Raw genomic sequence first — 20,290 nt, forward strand, 5'->3', positions numbered from 1 at the left:
TTGAGCAGGTTGTCTATGGGTAGTACCGCTCATATGGACGAAGAAAAGAGAGAGTTAGCGAAGAATGTATACAGACCTGCACGATTAGGAGTTCGACTAATGGATTCCACAGAAGGAGTAGTGGTGATGAATGGGAATGAATCATCTTTAGTGTCCGAAGTTAAAGAGAAACAAGACCAAGATCCTATTTTGCTTGAATTGAAGGAAAATGTTCATAAGCAAAAAACTAGTGGCTTTTGAACAAGGGGGAGATTGTGTATTAATGTATCAAGGTAGGTTGAGTGTGCCAAGGGTGGATGAACTTCAAGAGAGGATTATAGAGGAAGCTCATAGCTCCAGATATTCTATCCATCCGTGTTCCAGAAAGATGTATCGTGATTTGAGAGAAGTATATTGGTGGAATAGTATGAAGAAAGGTATTGCTGAGTTCGTTGCTAAATGTCGGAATTGTCAACAAGTTAGAGTAGAGCACCAGAGGCCAGGTTTTCCATGGTCTCGCAGCCAGTGGGAGATGATTAATATGGACTTCAGTATAGGTTTTCCATGGTCTCGCAGCCAGCATGATTTTATTTCGGTGATTGTTGATAGAATGGCAAAATCAACCCACTTTTTGCCAGTAAAGACCATTATTCAGCAGACGATTATGCTAAGTTAAATATCCAAGAGGTAGTCAGACTTCATAGAGTTCAAGTTTTGATTATATCAGATAGAGGTGCACAAATTTTGAAGTCATTTAAAAAAAGCTTGGGTTCAAAGGTAAACTTGAGTATTGTTTTTCATCCTCGGATATATGGTCAAGTAGAACGCATTATTCAGTCTTTAGAAGATATGTTTAAGGCTTGTGCGATTGATTTCAAGGGTAATTGGGATTATCACCTACCTCTCATTGAATTTGCTTATAACAACAATTACCACTCTAGCATCCAAATGGCTGCGTATGAGGCTCTTTATGGGAGAAGATGCAGATATCCTATTGGATGGTGTGAGGTTTGTGAAGCTGGTTTGATAGGACCAGATTTGGTTCATGAAGCTATGGAGAAAGTGAAGGTCATTCAAGTGAGGATGAAAATAACACAGAGTGCTCAGAAGTCCTACACTAATGTTAGAAGAAGAGACCTAGAGTTTGAAGTAGATGACTAGGTATACTTGAAGGTTTCACCCATGAAGGGTGTTATCAAATTTGGTAAGAAGGGAAAACTTAGTCCCCGATATATTGGTCCTTATAGGATATCCAAGAGGATTCGTAATGTAGCCTATGAGTGGGAACTACCGCAGGAGTTAGTCGTAGTTCATCCAGTGTTTGACATTTCTATTTTGAAGAAGTGTATAGGTGATCCTTCACTTATCATACCTACAAAAGACATTGGTATTAAGGTTATCATATCTTATGAAGAGATTCCTGTTCAAATTCTAGATCGGCAGATTAGCAAGTTCAGGACCAAAGAAGTAGCATTAGTCAAAGTTCTATGGAGAAATCAGTTCATTGAGGAAGGTACTTGGGAAGATGAGGAGGACATGAAGAAGAGATACCCACAACTCTTTGAGTCCGGAGGATCTCCAAATTAAGGTACTAATCCTTAACTTGGCATTTTTTTAAAGTTGGTTTATTGTGTTTACATTTTGCTTGTTGGGTGTTTGAGCTAGATCTTAGATATTACATCCTAAGCCTACTAAGGGTAATCTCATTCGACAACAAATTTTCTCAAGGGGGAGATATTGTAACACCTCGCTAATTGAAAGAACTAGAAAGAACTAGAATTTGAAAGAAACCATTTTTGGAAATAATCAGATTTGGAAAGTTTGACAAAGTGAAGCTAAGTATGAACTTTGGGGAAACATTAAACGACCATAACTCCTGGATGATTTAGGTGGGATACAAGATAGCATAGGAAATATCTTTGAATTTTCTTTTCAACGTTACCGAGTTTGATCAATTTTTAGTTCGTATGAGGGAGATATGCCTAGTTGAAGTCAGGTTGTCTAGATAAGGATAGTCAAAACCAGATTTTAGGAGGGTATTATGGTCTTTTCCATGACCAATTAATATATGTCATTTTAAAAAATTTAATTGGGGTCTAAATTGAGTTAGTTCAGTTAACACATTTACAACATCACACTAGGTTTTTTGAAGAAAGGAGATGAAAAGTTCAACATTCATCAAGTTCCTGCGATTTTGGTTGTGGATTTCGCCAAGGATTCAATCCTATGAGGTATGTGAGTTCACACAGCGTTGGGTTTGTTCACCCATGCACCAAACATGTTTATTTCAGCGTTAATTCATCATAAAAAGGTTGAAAGTTTGATGTTCTTGATATGTGTTCTTGAATTTGCTTTCGTTCTTGAATTGGGCTGAGATTGAGGAGTTCTTGAGATTATTGCGTCGATTTATAAAGTTGTTTTGAGTTAGGTTCTTTTGTACATGTGCTGGGTATCTGAATCATAAAGGGAAGTTGAGCAAAATAATCGAATTTAGGTGAATTGGGGTTAAAAAATGTAGAAGGAAAAAGTCGGGCGAATCTGGCAACCCAGTCCGCATCGCGGACCTACCTCCCCATTTCACATAATTTTTCTTCACGTCGCGGAGAGGTCACTGACCGTTCTGCCTAAAAAATTATTTTGCTACAAAATATTTAAATGCATCTCTGCGTCGCCGACTTGCTTCCTGACAGTGATTTCCTAATCGTTTCTTTTGTTTAACTATCTACAATCATTCCTAAACATCACGAGATATTTGTTATCATAAATCATAACCTTGAATTCATAATTCAAATTCAAGGTAGAGTTAAGAGTGAAGTCTTGAGAGATCTTGGAGTCATTTTAAGAAGTCTTCTGCAAACCTTTTAAACTTGTTTTAAGACATAAGCATTAAGTTGAGTAAGAGTAAGAATAAAGTTTATTTCTTCAAAAGATTATACGTTAACTAAGTATTTCCAAGAGTAAAAAATGTTTTCACATGTAAACAAGAAAGGGAACACTGATTTCCAAGAGAGCTTTTAAGCTAGTTTTTGAGTAATAATCTCAAACCATAGAAAGAGTTATGTTTTTAAAGATATGAGCTGAGTATATTTTGGGAGTAGTATTGAGCATCGATATGGGGACGAGTTCATAATAACTCAAGTCTCCATAAACCATGTAGCCAACGTGGGTAGTATGGACCATACTTTTTAGATGATTCCTTAATGCTTTTAGCATAGACTAGTGGATTCACTTCGTTGAAGCATTCTATATCCAGACAAGTTATAGGATAGCTCTGGCAGCATAGGCGAGACGTTGTATCATAACATAGCTTATAGTGATGGTTGTCGGTTCGAGAAATTCCCAGATAGTATATTTATTTATTATACAAATATATATATATATATATATGTTGAGGTGTTATTGTTTTTTTTGTCAATTCATTGAGTTGCTACATATTGTTTAAATGCTTTATATAAACTACATCTTTACTATTGTTTATTTATGCATTGAGTTAAATATCCATGAGTTGATTAAATCTGAGGTAAGTGTTTCTTTCAGAATTCAGTTCAAGCTCATGTCATATTTAATTTTCCCCTCGCATGCTCATATATAAAATGTACTGATGTCATTTAGCCTGCATCATTTTAAGATGCTGATATAGGTAATCAAGATCAGCATCTAGCGCCTCGTTGATCCATTCGAGCACTCAGAGTCAGTTGGTGAGCCTCATTTCTTTTCGGAAGATCCCTTTGATTATGTTTTGTTTTATTGCTTTGTTTATTTCAGCTGTTAGGATGATCTGGGGTCTTGTCCCGACATCCCTCTTAGTATTTATAGGCATCATAGACAGTTAGTTATTAGTTCTTTAGTCTTGATAGTTAAGTTGCGTGATTTTAAAGACTTGAGTTGCCATTTTAGCTAAGTTGGATGTTATTTTCTAAAACATTCTTAGTTATCAATTCAGACAGTTTATTGATGATTGTATTTAGGTACATTTTCTGTTGAGTAAGTCTTCCGCTGAGAGTCTAGCCAAGCCAAGGGTTCGCTTGGGGCCATCAATGTTCTCGAGTGCCAGTCTCGCCTAGTGTGTAGGCTCGGGGCATGACACCGAGGTTTAAAAGAATCGATCCTCTCAGGATAGAATGATTTTATTCACCAGTGTATTGATACAAATATAATGGTGTAGTAAGACACTCAACAAGATCTAAGTACACGAATATTTATTTGTGCAGAAGAAGAAGAAGTTCAGAATTTTCATTGTTTTAAAATGAGAGGAAATCGCTTTTATGTATAGACAACAAAGGGTAGTGTCAACAACTGTTTATTGTACTTTATCAGAATGGTCACAACTCTTTGGAAAAGTTACAAACCTTCGAAAAGGTAACAATCTTTCATAAAAGTCATATATTTTCATAAAGTCGCAACTCATCATAAAATTCACAAATTTTCGTAAAAGTCACAACTTTTGATTAAAGTCACAACCCTTCTTAAAAGAGACAACTTTTCATAAAAGTCACAACGTTTCATGAAAGGGGAAGGATAGTTTTGGAAATAAATAAATTTAAAAAGAAATCTTGGTTTGTGGTGGCGCCACGTAAGCGGGCCTAGGGTTCTCTTTTATATATATGATGATGGACCCACAAAATTTCTTCACTTTTGCTTCATTAGATAGGCCTAATGCCTTTGAAATGTTTTGTCCATGTCAAAAGTGACGTAATATGAAATTTGTTTTAAAAAAATTGATTGTTTAACATACCGTGATTGATGAATTTCTAATTAGTTATACTAGTGGGACTTTTCATGGGGAGATCATCTTCATCAACATGTTTGCATCAGTTAGATAAAGGGGATGAAATGCAACACATGTTACCTCAAGCATTTGAAATTCCTACTACATCTAGCTTTGTTTATATGGACACAAGTGGTGATGGATTGGCTAGTTCAAATCAACATAATAGGGAGTTTGATAAGTTGACTGGAGAATTTTTTAAATTATTGAAAAAAGTTGAATGTTAGATATACCTAGGAAGCAAGTATTCTCTACTTTTATTTCTTGTTCATATTTACATTTAATGTGTCTTCTTGGGTGGAGTAACACTTCGTTTTCCCTGTTGCTAGAGTTGTTAAAGTGTGGTTTTTTTTAAGGTGAAATATTACCCAAATCTTTTAATAATGAAAAAAAATTGTGAATGATTTAGGACTTGAATATAAAAAAATGAATGCATGTCCAAATTATTTTATGATTTATTGGAATATTGTAAGTTTTGCAAAGCTCCAAGATACAAACAGTTTAAAGGAGAATCAATGGCAGTAGTTCAGAAACATAAGAAATTCTAGCAAAAGTGTTTAGATATTTACCATTGATACCATGACTTCAAAAACTATTTATGTTCACTAAAGCATCTACCCAAATGAGTTGGCATGTTTAAGGTCGCACTAAATATGGGGTAATGCAACATGCTGCTGACAATATTACATGGCGAAATTTTGATGAAACATTTGTAGATATCGCTCAAGACACTCGAAATGTTATATTTGGATTGGCTTCAGATGGATTTTCCATTCAAGTCTATATCTATCTCACATAGCATATGGTCGGTCGTCTTGGTTTCTTATAACTTGCCACCATGGTTGTACATGAAATAACCATATTCAATATTATCAATGAATATTGATGGCCCTCGTTCACCAGGTAATGATATTGATCTATATCTATGACCCTTAGTTGATGAGTTAAAATAATTATGGATTGGTGTTGCCACTTATGATGCATCAAATAATCACATGTTTCAAATGTGTGCATCATTGCTTTGGAACAATCAGTGATTTTCCAGCACTAGGTAACTTACCAGGATATGGCGTGAAAAAAATATATGATCCATCTCATCTTATACTATGTTTAGAAGATTGAAAAAATGGTTGGAAGTATTGTTTCATGACTCATATCTGATAGTTACTTCATAGTCAAAAGTTTTGAAAAGATAAAGTTACGTTCAATGACCTTGTGGAATTGGAGGTTGCATCCAAATGACTGTCCGCTATTGAGATTTTTAATAAAATGAAATATATTAGAAATAAATTTGTAAAATATCCATTAGAAAAATCTCGTAAAAGGAAATGAGGGGATGTTGATGATGTTGGTAATGTGTTGGAAAATATATGAAACAAAAGGAACATATTTTTTGAGTTGAATTACTGGAAACACAATATGATGCGTCATATTCTTCACACAATGCATATTGAAAAGAATGTCTTTGACAACATATTGTGAACATTATTAATATTGATGGTAAAGGAAAAGACACTTGAAAGTCTCGTTTGGATTTACGAGAGATGGGGATCCCAAAAGTTCTACATCATAACAAAAAAATATAATGAGAAACATTATCTATCACTTGCATGTTTCATGTTGAGTAACACACAAAAAGATATGCTCTTATAGGTTTTAAGATATGTGAAAGCTTCATATGGTTATGCTTCAAATATCTCAAATTGTGTTGATCTTAAACCAAACACCATGCATGGATTGAAGAGTCATGACTATCATATTTTAATGCAACGGTTCCTTCATATTTCCTTGAGGAATCTGGTGCTAGTTAATGTTCTTAAGCTATTAATTGAATTAAACAATTATTTTAGAGGCATTTTTTCAACAATTATGAAGATTGATGAATTATAAAAGCTCCAAGATCGAATTGCACTAGCTCTTTGTCTTTTGGAGAGAATATTTCTTCCATATTTTTAATCTCATGGAGCATCTAGTAATCCATTTAGCTAAAGAAGAAATTTTGGGTGGACCTTTACAATACCGTTCAATGTGGGAAATTTAAAAGTGTCATTTTATTATTTTATTTTAATTCTAAAGAATTTGATTGAATTTTTTGGAATTGAATATTTACTTCTACAAAGAACATATAAAAGAAATCAATAAGGGAAATCCTCGTCTATCAAGACATGTTGTGGATTGAATTCACAATGAAGTATTTCAAAATATGGTTTAGAAATCATGTAACTATGAACCAACTAAAATGTCTTCATAAATGTATTACTATAACCATAATGCATACTTTTAAATTATAACCTTAACTTTAAATGGTAGGTTGAGAAGATGCATTTGCCTGGTGAGCAAATACCAGCAAATACCTGAAGATATTCAACATTTAGTTGTTGGCCCATCAAAACAAGCAAAAAGGATGACCAAATATATATGTAACGGAGTTAGATACTTAAAAAATCTTGTAATGCCAAAAGAAAAACTCAAAAATAGTAGTAAAATGGTAAAAGTTATCACCCAAAGTTATGCAAGTGCAAGAGATGAAAATTCCATATTAGAAGAAGTTTCTTTTTATGGGATCCTCACAGAAATAATTGAGTTGTATTTACACCAAAAAGTTTAAGCCCTATAAACCTCTTGAAAATTGCAACAAGGCCTTACCTAGTCCTAATTAACCTCCTAAAACCAATGGAATCGATGGAAAATAAATGTGAGTCTCCGATCGACATAAAAGTCTCAAAGTAAAAATGACAACACTCCTAGACTAAATCCCGCGTTCTATAGCTCATGATGTTGATTAAAGCCACTTATAAGAACTTAAGTGATTCAAATCCCTAAAACTTTCAAAAACCTTAACCTTTCAATCCCGCCAAAAAATTAACCTCGCAAACTAATCAAATATGACTCAGGGAAACTAACGAGGATTAAAATGGTATATCTTTTTCAAATGACCCTTAAGATTATTACAAAGAACAACAAATTGGAAGTGTGTCGATTCCACAACAATCTCAAAATTGGCCACAAAATAAAAAACAAGTCCAACATGATTATACCTCAAGAAATTATTCAAATAATATAGAAAATCTTCCAGGTATTAATATCCATAATATATTTTCTTCCTTTTGCACTACAAAGTAGTAGATAACTTATATTTACAAATAATGAAATTTCCTCTTTTTTATCTTTAACTATTTACATATTCTAGTGAGAGCGAAGAGAAATCTAACCGACCTAGGGGCCCATTGCTATAATGCACTAAGGATGGGAAAAGATAGTTGCATTTTACATGTTGAGTTGAATTATATTTGCCAACCTAGTGGGTATGAAGGATGTATATTTAGTTCAAAACTCGATGTCGTAGCACAAAATAGCATTTTAGATCCATTAAATCATAAGAATTGGAGGCTTTTGCCTGATCTCTGCAAGAATAATATATGGTCTGACATAAAGGTACCTAGAAAAAGAATAAAAAAATATAAATTTTTATTATTTTTGTAATACTCATATAAATGTGTTATATCTTGTTATTTGTAGGAAAATACTAATCCAACTGAGGATATGCAACGTATTTTGATGATGTTGGTTGGATCTAAATGGATAGAATGGAAACATGAAACAAAAGGAAGTGGTTATGACTCATAGACCAACGATGCTGAACTTTAGCTAATTGTTCAAATAGGGTTGAAGAAGATCAATGGTGTGCATTACTTCATTATTGGAGCTAACTGATGCAAAGGTATTCTGTCATCATCAAGCATCTTTGTAGTTGCCTTTTGGCTCATCTTCATATGTTTCCCTATAGCAGATATTTATAGGTTTTCCTTTAGTATATCATCTTGTTAATTTATTACATATGTGATCAAAAATTTTGGTCCCTTTAGAATAAATTCCTTTGTCATTCTTCTCATTATATTATTCTTTTTCTTTTAATTTTTTTGTTCTTCTATATGATGTTGGAAGGGGTTGTATTTATTCACTAATAGATAGATTTATATCTAACTTTTATGGAAAAGTGTAAGAGGAACAAAGAAAGTCGAAAGTAGTTGACTATTCCACACACATCGGAAAGAAAGATTTATTCTCAAATTATAGATAACGTATAACTTAATCATTATCTACTTTCTTCAATTATATATTATGCACATTTTGTTTCTCAATTTTTACAATTCAAACATATGACAAAAGAGAAGCGTATAAAACTAACCTGTATAGATCATATTATACTAAAGTGGGAAGGTACAAATTAAGAGCTGAAATACCATTTTACCCCTATTCTAATCTAAAATATTATAAAATATTTAAAATATTAAATATTAATTAATCAAAATATTTGCACAAACTTTCCACCTCCTAACTTAATTGCAAGCTAAAGAGTCATAAAATTACCATATTCATTTGTAAGTTAGAAAGTGACATGTTAATTATCTAATTAATTATCATATTAGGGGGTAAAGACTATGTCATAAAAGTTACTCTTGTAACAGTAAAATCTTAGAGGACCAAATCAATGATATAGTTGTAATGAAAAGGAAAATATTCTAAATAATAGTTATTAATAACATATGTAGGGGTATATTGACCTACTAGAACGATAGTTATTAAGAAAATATTTAAGGCTAAATTTGATCTGTTGAAATTATTGGCATTTCAATGTAGCTAACTTATTTTATAACCTTTACACATAATTTATCATGAAATCTAAATGTATGCCTCCATATTTATTTGAGGTTTATCCAACTTCAGTTACATTTTTTAAATTCTCATAACTTTTGATTATCACTACACTAAAAGGAGAGGAATTTTAAAAGTTGCATTCAATAATTTATTTATGAGCATTAACTAAATTCAAATGAAAGTTATCAAATGCATACAGTCGTAGTTACTACTATAATATAAAAACTTATGCTTCAAACAAGTGCTTCAAGTTTAGGTGAAAAGAGATTGATAAAGACAAAAAGATACCATTCAATAATGCAGATGAGAACGTAAGGACATCAGGGAATAAACTTTTTTCATAATGTTTGATAACTTAGTACAAAAATTTACCATCATCATAAAATCTTTATGTATATATGTTGTTGTAAGTTAATTGATAACTTGGTTTTTATGCTTTTTGTATGTTTTCTGTAACACCCCGAATTCGAGAAAGAGCCATTATAGATTTTTAAAACTTGTAGGTGCAACGGACAGAGGCTAAACCACGACGCGTGGTTTGGGCCACAGACCGTAGGTATGGTCCATGGTTGGCCACCCAGAACCCAAGAAAAAAATCATGACCCACCGTAGAACCTAAAGACTGAAGGTGGGACCAGGGTCTGTGGTCCAGATTTCATGGATCATGACCCATAGTCCGAGCCTCAGACCCCAAACGACGCCCTTCAAGGATGGACTGTCGGTCAGTCCACGATCCGTCGGTAAGGGGCCGTCGATGGCCTCAAAAGATAGTAAGTAAGGGTCATTTTTGTCTTTCCCCTATGCTTTGGACATTTAAACTACATCATTTAACACCTAAACTACGTCATTTTTTCTCAGTTTAAGCATAATAATCAAGTCATAACCTAACAAAAATCTTGATTCTCCAAAATCATCAAAATTAGAGCAAAAAGAAGAGGAAAGACGACAACCTTCTCAAGAAAGAGCAGAAGGTTTTCTTCAAGTTTTAGCCCCCAAAATCGAAGGATTTCTCCATAGATTTCGTCAGCAGTTATGTGGGATTTGACTAGTGGATTGCTTTCATCCACTAGGTCCCTAGAATTCAGTCAGTTCTTTGATTCTCCATATCTTTATTAGACCTAGGGTTTCTTAAACCTTGTATATTTAGTGTATTTTAGCAATTATTGTATCCTAAATCAAAAAAGTTTGTTTCTTGGAGATTTCGTTTAGTTCCTTGTATGAAACTCAAAACCCTAGTTGTGTAGATTCTGCTAGATCATGAATTGAACTTACTAGGTCAGTTAAACAAATAATCATGCTTGAGTTTTCGAATGTCACATTATCAATACATAAATTTTGCATTCTCAGATAGCATGTCAGTATTTGAGCTATTCGGTATGTCGGTCACATTTTAATTATATACTTATTCAATTGGGAGTAGACTTAACACTGAGTTGGACTAGGGTTTAGCGTACCCTCATAGTCCCAGAACTACATGCCCCCGTAGAAGTATAAGTCCCCTCTTTTGTGCATCAGATTTAGTGATCACCCTAGTCATGCCTTTATACCCCTGGCATGGCAGATAGGGTCCTTTCGATGGGGCGTATACATCTGACTCCATATTTCTCGCACGTGGTTTTTGTCGGTTAATAGTAGCTCCCACAACTAGACTCTTAGTACATTGATCAGGTTTTCAATATATACTTCAGTATTCAGTTTAGCATTTCATGTTCATGATTAAAACTTGGTCATTGCATTCAGTTTAGCTTTTCTGTTATGTTTCTGTACTTACATTCTTACTCAGTATGTTATTGATCAGCTATGTTTTGTTCAGCTTTTACATATGTTTGTTCAGCTTAGTATCTTCATCGTGCATGCTTAGCACATTCAAAGTACTGACGCGTACTCTGTGCTACATCCTTTCATGATGTATGTTCAGGTACTCAGCATCCAGATCGCAGTTTGATTGATTCTCGGTCCGCACTCAGTAACTTTAGTGGTGAGTCCATATATTCCGAAGACAATAGACATGCTTTTATTTTAGTCTTTACTTTATATTTTGAGTTTTGTTACAGTTAGTTGGGGAGCATGTCCCAGCAACTCAACTTAGGTAGATTTTTTTCAGACATAGTAGTTGAATCAACTTGAGTTGTTGAGTTTATATTTTAGTTATTGTTAAACTCCTAGTATGGTTTATATATTCAGATTAGTTGGGTTGTTTCCCATTCAAGATAGCCACTGTTTTAGCTTCCCGATAGTTCATGGTTATTTAGTTATATTTCAGTATGCTTATAATATACGAGACATAGGGTTATCTTGGGGTCACTCGTGATCCTAGGTCCCAGGCAACATCAAGGGGGTAGCCTCAGATTGTAACAAACTTAGTATTAGAGTATTGGGTTCAAGACTCTTAGGATGTTTGGAAGCTGCACTAAGTTGAGTGTCTTTCATGGGTGTGAAGTGCACCACATCAATGAGAGGGAGGCTACGAAATGTTTTAAGAAAAACTTCACTTCCCTTGCTATTCATAACATGCTTAGGTATGATCCAACTTCTCCTTTCGAATCTATCGTTATGTCTTTAATATCATGCCTTCTTGTAGACCTAACACACAGAATGGTATTGCACGGAATGCTAATGCAGTTCCTCCAGTCCCTAACTATAAGGTTACGAATTCAGAATGTTGGAGTGCGATCCAGCTCTTGGCTCATAGTGTGGCTAATCAGAAAAATCAGCCGGTCCACTTCCTACTAACACAAATGGTTGATAAGTTCCATCTAGGGTTCGAGACTTTTTCGGAAGAATTCGCCTGAGTTTCTAGAGTCGATGGTTGGTGAGGACCCATAAAACTTTATTGATGAGTTTAAGAAAATTATTGGAGTAATGCATGTGACTGGAACTGATAGTGTTGAGTTGGCATCCTACAAACTTAAGGATGTAGCTCATATCTGGTTCACTCAATGGAAAGATAACAGGGGTTCAGATACACCTCCTATGACTTGGGATTGTTTTACTGAAGCTTTCCTAGACTATTTCTTCCCACGGGAATTGAGAGAAGCTAAGGCACAAGAGTTTATGAACTTGAAGCATGGGTCAATGTCGATCCAAGAGTACGAGCTGAAGTTTACCCAACTCTCAAGGTATGCCCTACACATGGTTGCCTATTCCACGGCACAAATGAGTTATTTCCTATTTGGGGTATCCGATCTGGTGAAGACTGAGTGCAAAAAGTCTATGCTACTAAGGGATATGAATATCTCCAGACTCATGCTCAACAGGTTGAGGGCGATAAGATTAGAGAATTGGCTAAGGATAATAAAAAGGCCAGAACAGGAAACTATGAATACTCACAACAAAAGTCGGACGATGGAAATTGCTCATAGTTTCAGCAGAGGTCTACAAGCCCAGCACCTTTATCAGCTAGTGCTCCATTCCCCCAAGTTTCGACAAGATCAAAACGATAGGGAATCAGGCTCTAAGTCTTAGGGGAGTGCTTCAGCCAATAGTACTTTCCGTACTTGTCCAAAGTGTGGTATGAACCATCCTAGTGAGTGTCTTGCAGGCAAGGAAGGTTGTTTTGGGTGTGGTCATTCTACAATAGGTTGAAGGATTGCACTTTTTGCTAGGCAGGGGCAAAAGAGGTAACAACAAGAGATGATGGGACGACAGATCACCCCAAAGCAAGGAGCGAGAACAACAAAGCCAGTCCGAGTAAGAGGAATCCTATTGACCCTAATGTCCTTGTGTGGGCTCGAGGGTTCATTAACGCGATACATGCTTTCGGAGTAGCTCATGATTTAGATAAATAGCTAAGGCTAGTATCACTGCAACAACTGAGGCAAACACAGATAATGAATACCAGAGTCAGAATGACAACACTTCAGGCATTAATGCCCAGACAGATGGAGCAACTAAGTAGAGAGGATCCCTTCTTTACCTACCTCTCTGTCTTTCTTTATTTTAATTCTGGATATTATGTTATTTGCATTTGAGGACAATTTCTTTTTAATTGTGGTGGGGTGAGGCTCACCTTTTGTGTGCTATTTGTGACTTGTGCTTTTATGTATATGTTTGGGTTGTTCTGTTTAAATTTATGGTTAATACTGCTTTTCTGTGGATGTTTGAACTTGTGGCTCCTTTTATTTCAATTGCAAAATGATTTTGATCCGTCCAAAATTTTTTGCCACCTCTCGTGTGTTGAATGTGTCTGTTCTTTTGCAAAATTTAAGTCTCAGTCCCGATCAATACTGATGACTTGAATAGTTCTTACAATCGATCGAACATGAATGTACGACTATGATTAGGCCAAATGAAGTTGCATATATAATATGTGAACTTTTTGCATCTCGTTGTGATTAGCCATTCATCAAGTCGATTCTCTTGTGATGAATGTTGAACACTAGCGAAAGCGTGGAGTCTTGTTTGACTTAATTGTCGATGCCTTGTGTGATATGCTTACCTGGAACCATGCATGACAACACCTAGAATTTTCCCTGTAGGTCCGATTGACTAAGTAAGAATTTATCTTGATATGATCTTAGGCAACTATGAAGAGTGGGAACCAATGTGGCATACACCTATTTTCTGACCTACCTTGTGAGCGTGTGATTCTCTCTTGAACATCTTTTGAGCCTTACCCTTCTTTGGAAGAAACTTGATGAAAACTAGACCATTCTTAATCCATTACCTATAATCCTCTTGAATTGTGGTTAATTGAATAGCCAACTTAGGCCAAAAGCTTAAGTTGGGGTGTGGTGAAAAAGAAAAGGGAAAGTCAAAAAGTGCAAGGAAAGTCTCCTTTAACGTGTTGAGAAAAATGGAACCCCACCATATAAAAAAAAAAAAAGAGAAAGAAAAAAGAAAAAGAATGAAAAAGAAAGTTGTGGAATAAAGTACAAAAGAAATTTGGAGATCAAGGGTTTCCAAACAATTCATGGAAAGTGAATAATAGGATGACTTATAAGCAGTAAAGAAAATTCTGAAGGAAAAGGAAATGAAGTGCTGAGAGCACCACATGTCATGAGGATAAAAGTCACTGATCCTAAATGACCATACCTCTACACTCAACCCCGTTACAAGCCTTGTTCAGACCTTGTGATCTTAAGAAAGTCGAAACAAATGTTGAGTCGAAAATACGGGCAAACCTATGGGTGAAAGTACACATTGTGTTCCTCTTTGTGAGTGTGAGCGTTGTATCTGATTCCTGAACTTTAAATTAAGTATACCTTTGTGTTTGAAAATGGAATCATCATTTGTGTGAGGGCATTCGAAGGCTTTTGTTGAGCTTGAACTTGCATTTGTAGCAAGTATTACGAGCTTGAGAATCTCTGGTAATGGTGTGTCACAACTTGAATCTTTGAGTACACAATTGACCCTTGCATAAGTAAATTGAGTCTTGTTGTGTGCATTCATAATTGAATCTTGTGTAGCACTGTTTGGGACACCCTTTTTGAAAGGCTGAACTTGAGTTTGCTTGAGGACAAGAAAAATTTTAAGTTGGGGTGTTGATGAGTCGACAAATTGGACTCATTTAAGGCTATATTTTAATAGAAATTGTGTCCTCAATTTCTTAGTTTATCTCAAATCCATTTTACGAAGATTCCATTGGATTCCGGAAGCTCGTAGCATTGGTCCGGCACCCTTAAGTTTCAGGTATTTGAAGTTTGAAGGAAAGCATGGGCACTACGTAGCAAAAAAGCACGAAAAGGATGAAAATAATAAAGAAATGAAGGCCTGAGGATCACCGAGTCCACTTGGCGAGTTGTCGAAGCGTCTTACTTCGCCTTTTGTTCCAGTGTGCTGAGCCCTGAGGGAAAAGATCAATTCAGCGGAAAAAGGGAGCACTCGGCGCATCGCCGAGAAGTTCAGTGAAGCAGTACCATGTCGCCCAATGACCCAGAGCACGACGATGCTGAAGGATGGTGCAAAACGGTGATGAACTACACAAAATGGCGAATCGCTGAGTTCATCGGCGATTCCGACTATCGATGCCGAATGATCCACTGCATCACAAATATGTGAAAACTATAACTACTAGTTAGAGTTGTAGTTTTAAAGGTCGCACAATTATTATAATTTTGATATAGAGTAGTACTTTTTGATATTTTTACTCTGAATTTGAGAGGGTTTTGAAGGCCTGAAGTTCCAAATGGTTTCATCTTCAAGATTTGGATTTGGGTCTCTTGGATTCTTTAATTTTGGCATGTATCAAGACTTAAATCTTCATACCCAGTTGAATGCAAGCTCAATTTGGTATAAATATCTATCTCTTATACATATGTGGCTAAAAATCCCAATTCTTGGGGTGTGATTTAGCTAATATGGGTTAAGATAATTGTTGGGTTTTGCTAGTTGATAGTCTATTCGTCATTTAAATGTGATTTCGTTTAGTGGTTGTGGATGAATTTAATGAATTTGTAGTTGCAAATACAAGTTTATTTATGTGTTTTCGGCTTGCTCGAGAGACATGTCGTAAAACTAAGACCACTAGATTGATGGCCAGTGTGAGTGGGTCGACATAAGGTTCAGCTCAAGAGAGTGAACCCTAGTCCCATGTCCACAAACTCAGCTCGAGAGAGTGAGTGGGTTAAGGCGTAGGCTGCTCTTCATACGGCAAATGGGTGTCCAAGAGGAACGCATTTGAAAACACTTGTATTCCCGTCACATCCCAAGAATCCCCATTCATTACTTAGAAACCCTTGTTTATTTTGTTGTTTTTATTTATTAGTGACAACCCCCCCCCCCCATTGTTAATTGACACTCTTGTGTCTCCCCTTTAATTTACAATGTTTTTAATCGTTAATGTCTTTAGCTACGACTAGTTAGAACTAAATTTTATTCTTCTATTAATCCTCAAAACCACTCTCTTGGGAACGATCTCAACCCTTGGTTCGGTTACTAAACTATTGTACAATCATAGACACTTGCATTGGAAGTTGTGTGTTGATTACGCAAACATCACCACTCGGTGGAGTAAGTCGGGCTCACCGATCAACATAGTGATCCTCCCTTTGGTCAATCCATTTCCCTTCTGCCTTGGCCTTCAGCATCCTTAAGGTTTGTAACTTTGGGCGATCCAACACTGCATCGCGGAACCACTCAGCGATCCACCGACCGCTCATTTTTCTCACCAACTTGGTTATTTCCTTCAGGTCTTAGCACACTAGAACTTTAGGCAGGGAAGCAGCCACTCGGTGACTCGCCATGTGGACTTGGCGATCACCAGTCTTGCTTTTCTTCATTCTTTCTGCTCGCTTCGTTCCTTTTTGCAAATTGGTGTCCTTGCTTTATTCCACAATCCATATACCTGGAGATCAAGGATTTTACATCAGTTATTGGCACAAAATAAGCATTTGAGAACACTAAATCATAGAAAATAAAGCCCTAAATGAGTCCAAATCACGGACTCATCAAAAAACCCAATAATCAATCTCAAACTCTAAGTCCCTTCTCCTCAGAATTTCATAGGACTTTTGACGACTGTGAGTAGTCTTTAGTCTATATCTAATAAGTTGAACTTTCTCCATAGCCTCATGAACCGAATCTGGCACAATTTAGGCTGCTTCACCAACTTCAAACTAACTAATCAGAGGCCTACTTCTACACCCATATAGTGCCTCATACGGGGTCATCTGAATACTGTAATGGAAGCTATTATTATAGGAGACTTCTATGAGAGGTAGGTGATCATCCCAATTACCCTTAAAATCTATCAAGCAAGCTCTCAACATGTCTTCTAAGGTTTGAATGGTATGTTATGCCTAACCATCCGTTTGTGGATGAAATATTAGACTGAGATTTACTTGAGTACCAAAACCTTTTTGAAATGACTTCCAGAAATTAGAGGTAAAACTGAGGACCTTTGACTAAGATGATAGACAAGGGAAGTTTGGTGTAGTGTTCTGTTGAATCTGTAGTCTTGACTGCCAAGAAGTAAGTTGACTTAGTTACTCTCTCCACTATCACCCAAATGGAGTAATGTTGTCCGCGAGTACGAGGTAAATTCGTAATGTAGTCAATATTTATCACTTCCCACTTCCATGTTGGAATGTTAATCTCTTGATTCATACATCCTTGTTTCTGATGTTCTACTTGAACTTGTTCACGGTTAGGACACTTAGCCACCAAATCTACGATGTCTCTCTTCATGTGGTTCCACCAAAAGACTTTCCTTAGATCACGATACATATTAATGGAACCCGGATGAATATAATACCTGGAATTATGGGATTCTATAAGGATTTGCTTCCTCAAATCACCCATATTAGGAATACATAAGTGGCCCTGGCAATGAAACACACTATCTCCCCCTTGGGATAAAACCTAAACTCTTTGTTGATGAACTACACCTTTCAACTGAATTAATATAGGATCACGATCTTGTTTTTCCTTAACCTCCACAACCAATGAAGATTCTGACCCATTCTGAACTACCACACCACCATCTGACATGTTCACAAGGCAAACTTCTAAGTGGGCAAGTCGGTAAAAATCTTTGGCTAATTCTTTCTTTTCTTTCTTAACATGTGCTACACTCCCCATAGATAGTCTGCTAAGGGTGTCAGCTACTACATTGGCTTTACCCGGATGATAGAGTACATTCATGTCATAGTCTTTAAGGAATTCAAGTCATCTCTTCTGACGAAGATTTAACTCTTTCTTGGTGAACACATACTTGAGGCGCTTATGATCTGTGAACACATTAACATGAACACCATACAAGTATTGTCTCCAAATCTTTAGGGCAAACACTACGGCTGCAAGCTCGAGGTCATGAGTTGGATAGTTCTTATCATGGACCTTAAGATGTCTAGAAGAATAATCTATGAATTTCGCTTGCTGCATCAACACACAACCTAGGCCGACCATGGATGCACCACAACAAACCACTTTGAATCATCTCATAGAGTCAAGATAGGAGATGTAGTCAATCCTTGTCTTCAGTTCTAATAAGATTTTCTCACACTCATCAAACCACTGAACTTGACCTTTTTCTAAGTCAACTTGGTCAATAGGGAAGATATGGATGAAAATCCTTCAAAAAACCTCATGTAGTAACCAACTAAAGCCAAGAAACTTCTTATATCAATTGGAGAGGTGGATCAGTGCTAGTGTTGTACAACCTCGATTTTCTGAGAATCAAATCGGATCCCTTCGCTGGATACCACATGACCAAGGAAAGCGACATACTATAATCAGAATTCATATTTGCTGAACTTAGCGAATACATGGCGATCTTTGAGGGTTTTCATGACAACACTCAGATGAGTTGCAGACGCTTTCTCAGTCTTTGAATAAATGAAAATATCATTAATAAAGATAATGACGAACATGTCCAAAACTATTTGAACACTCTGTTCAATAGGTACATGAAACCTGTAGGAGCATTTGTTTTCCCAAAAGACAAAACTACGAATTCATAGTGGCCATACCGAATCCTGAAGGTTGTCTTCGGCATGTGACTATCTTTGACTCGGAGGTAATAATAGAGGCATCTGAGGTCTATCTTAGAAAAGCAACTAGCACCCTAAAGTTGGTCGAAAAAGTCATCAATACTGGGATGGGATATTTAATTTTGATTGTTACTTTGTTTAACTGATGGTAGTCAATGCACATTCTGAGAAAACGACCTTTCGTCTTCATGAACAACACTGGATCACCCTATGGAGAGATAATGGGTCTGATGAAGCCATTATATAAAAGGTCTTTCAACTATTCTTTCAATTCCTTTAGCTCAGCTACAGCCATTCTATAAGGAGGAATCAAAATAGGATGGGTATCTAGAAGGAGATCTATTCCCAAGTCGATTTCCCTTTTGGGAGAAACGCCGAGAAGATCTTCTAGGAACACTTCCGAAAATTCATTTCCAACTGCGACTGACTCAAGAGTTAGGGTTTTGGAGTTTGAATTCTTAACTTGAACAAGATGATAGATATACCCTTTACAGATTAGCATCCAGGCCTTAAGGTAAGAAATAAATCTACCTACAAGGACTGAGCTAGTACGCGTCCACTCTAAGAATGCCTCGTTTGGAAACTTAAACCGAACGATCCTAGTTCTACAATCGACCGAAGATTATTAGGAATGTAGCCAATCCATGCCTCGAATGATATCGAAATCTACCATTTCAAACTCTACAAGGTCCTCTAAGGTGACTTTCTGGAAAATGGTGATACGAAAATTTATGTATACCTGTGTAGCTATAACTAGGTCACCAACAGGACCAAACACTGGACTAACACCGAAGTTTACTACTATATACAGAGTTACAAAATAATGTTTAACCCCAAGATCTAACAATGCATATACATCTAAATGAAAGACTCGCAACGTACCAGTGACCATATCAAGAGAATCTTCTTAGTCTTGGCGAGCCTGAAGAGCATAACACTTGTTCTAGCATTGACCACCACCTGTACCAGATGAGGCACCCTGCTGAGTGAGGATACCTGCTGAGTGGGGAGACTTGCTGGCACTGCTGAAGTTGTAGACTGAGCCCTATTACCTCATTGACCTTGCCTGGCAGAAAGGCAGTCCTTTAATATATGATCAGACTAACCACATCCAAATCACTCATTTCTTCCAGTAAAACACTCAGCAGGATGGTTCTTACTACACGTTGGACATGTTGGAAAAGTCGGGTTACCTGAAAGCACTCCCCTGAGACTTAGAGCATGATGCCCTTGATTTTTGGTCCTATTGAAATCTGGGGGAGAGAGCGTTTGCTGATGAATGTATTGGGGATATAGACCTCTGCAGAATCGTGAGTGATTTCTACCGCCTGACCATTGTTGAGTGTATTCATAATTTCGTGTTCAAGCCTTTTTATTGTCCTTAGCCATTTCTCTAAGCTTTTCTCCATCCATCTGCTGAACATGAGTCATGATTTTGGAGATATCCATATCT

The 20,290-nt window shown here is 36.3% G+C and overlaps 1 protein-coding gene across 1 annotated transcript; it reads left to right on the forward strand.

The window, feature by feature from the left end:
* Window positions 1-949: 949 nt before the first annotated feature.
* On the forward strand, window positions 950-1,566 carry LOC107062244 (uncharacterized). The gene is made up of 2 exons (XM_015312640.1): window positions 950-987; window positions 1,227-1,566. The coding sequence occupies exons 1-2, from the start codon at window positions 950-952 to the stop codon at window positions 1,564-1,566; spliced, it is 378 nt and encodes a 125-aa protein (XP_015168126.1).
* Window positions 1,567-20,290: the final 18,724 nt, after the last annotated feature.

This window comes from Solanum tuberosum, unplaced genomic scaffold (genome assembly GCF_000226075.1).
Source record: "Solanum tuberosum cultivar DM 1-3 516 R44 unplaced genomic scaffold, SolTub_3.0 scf00212, whole genome shotgun sequence".
Classification (NCBI taxonomy): domain Eukaryota; kingdom Viridiplantae; phylum Streptophyta; class Magnoliopsida; order Solanales; family Solanaceae; genus Solanum; species Solanum tuberosum.

Coding starts and splice junctions, on each gene's coding strand:
- LOC107062244 (XM_015312640.1), top strand. CDS start 950: ATGGGAGAAGATGCAGATATCCTATTGGATGGTGTGAG. Junction 988..1,226: donor ATCCTATTGGATGGTGTGAG/GTTTGTGAAGCT, acceptor TGGTCCTTATAG/GATATCCAAGAGGATTCGTA.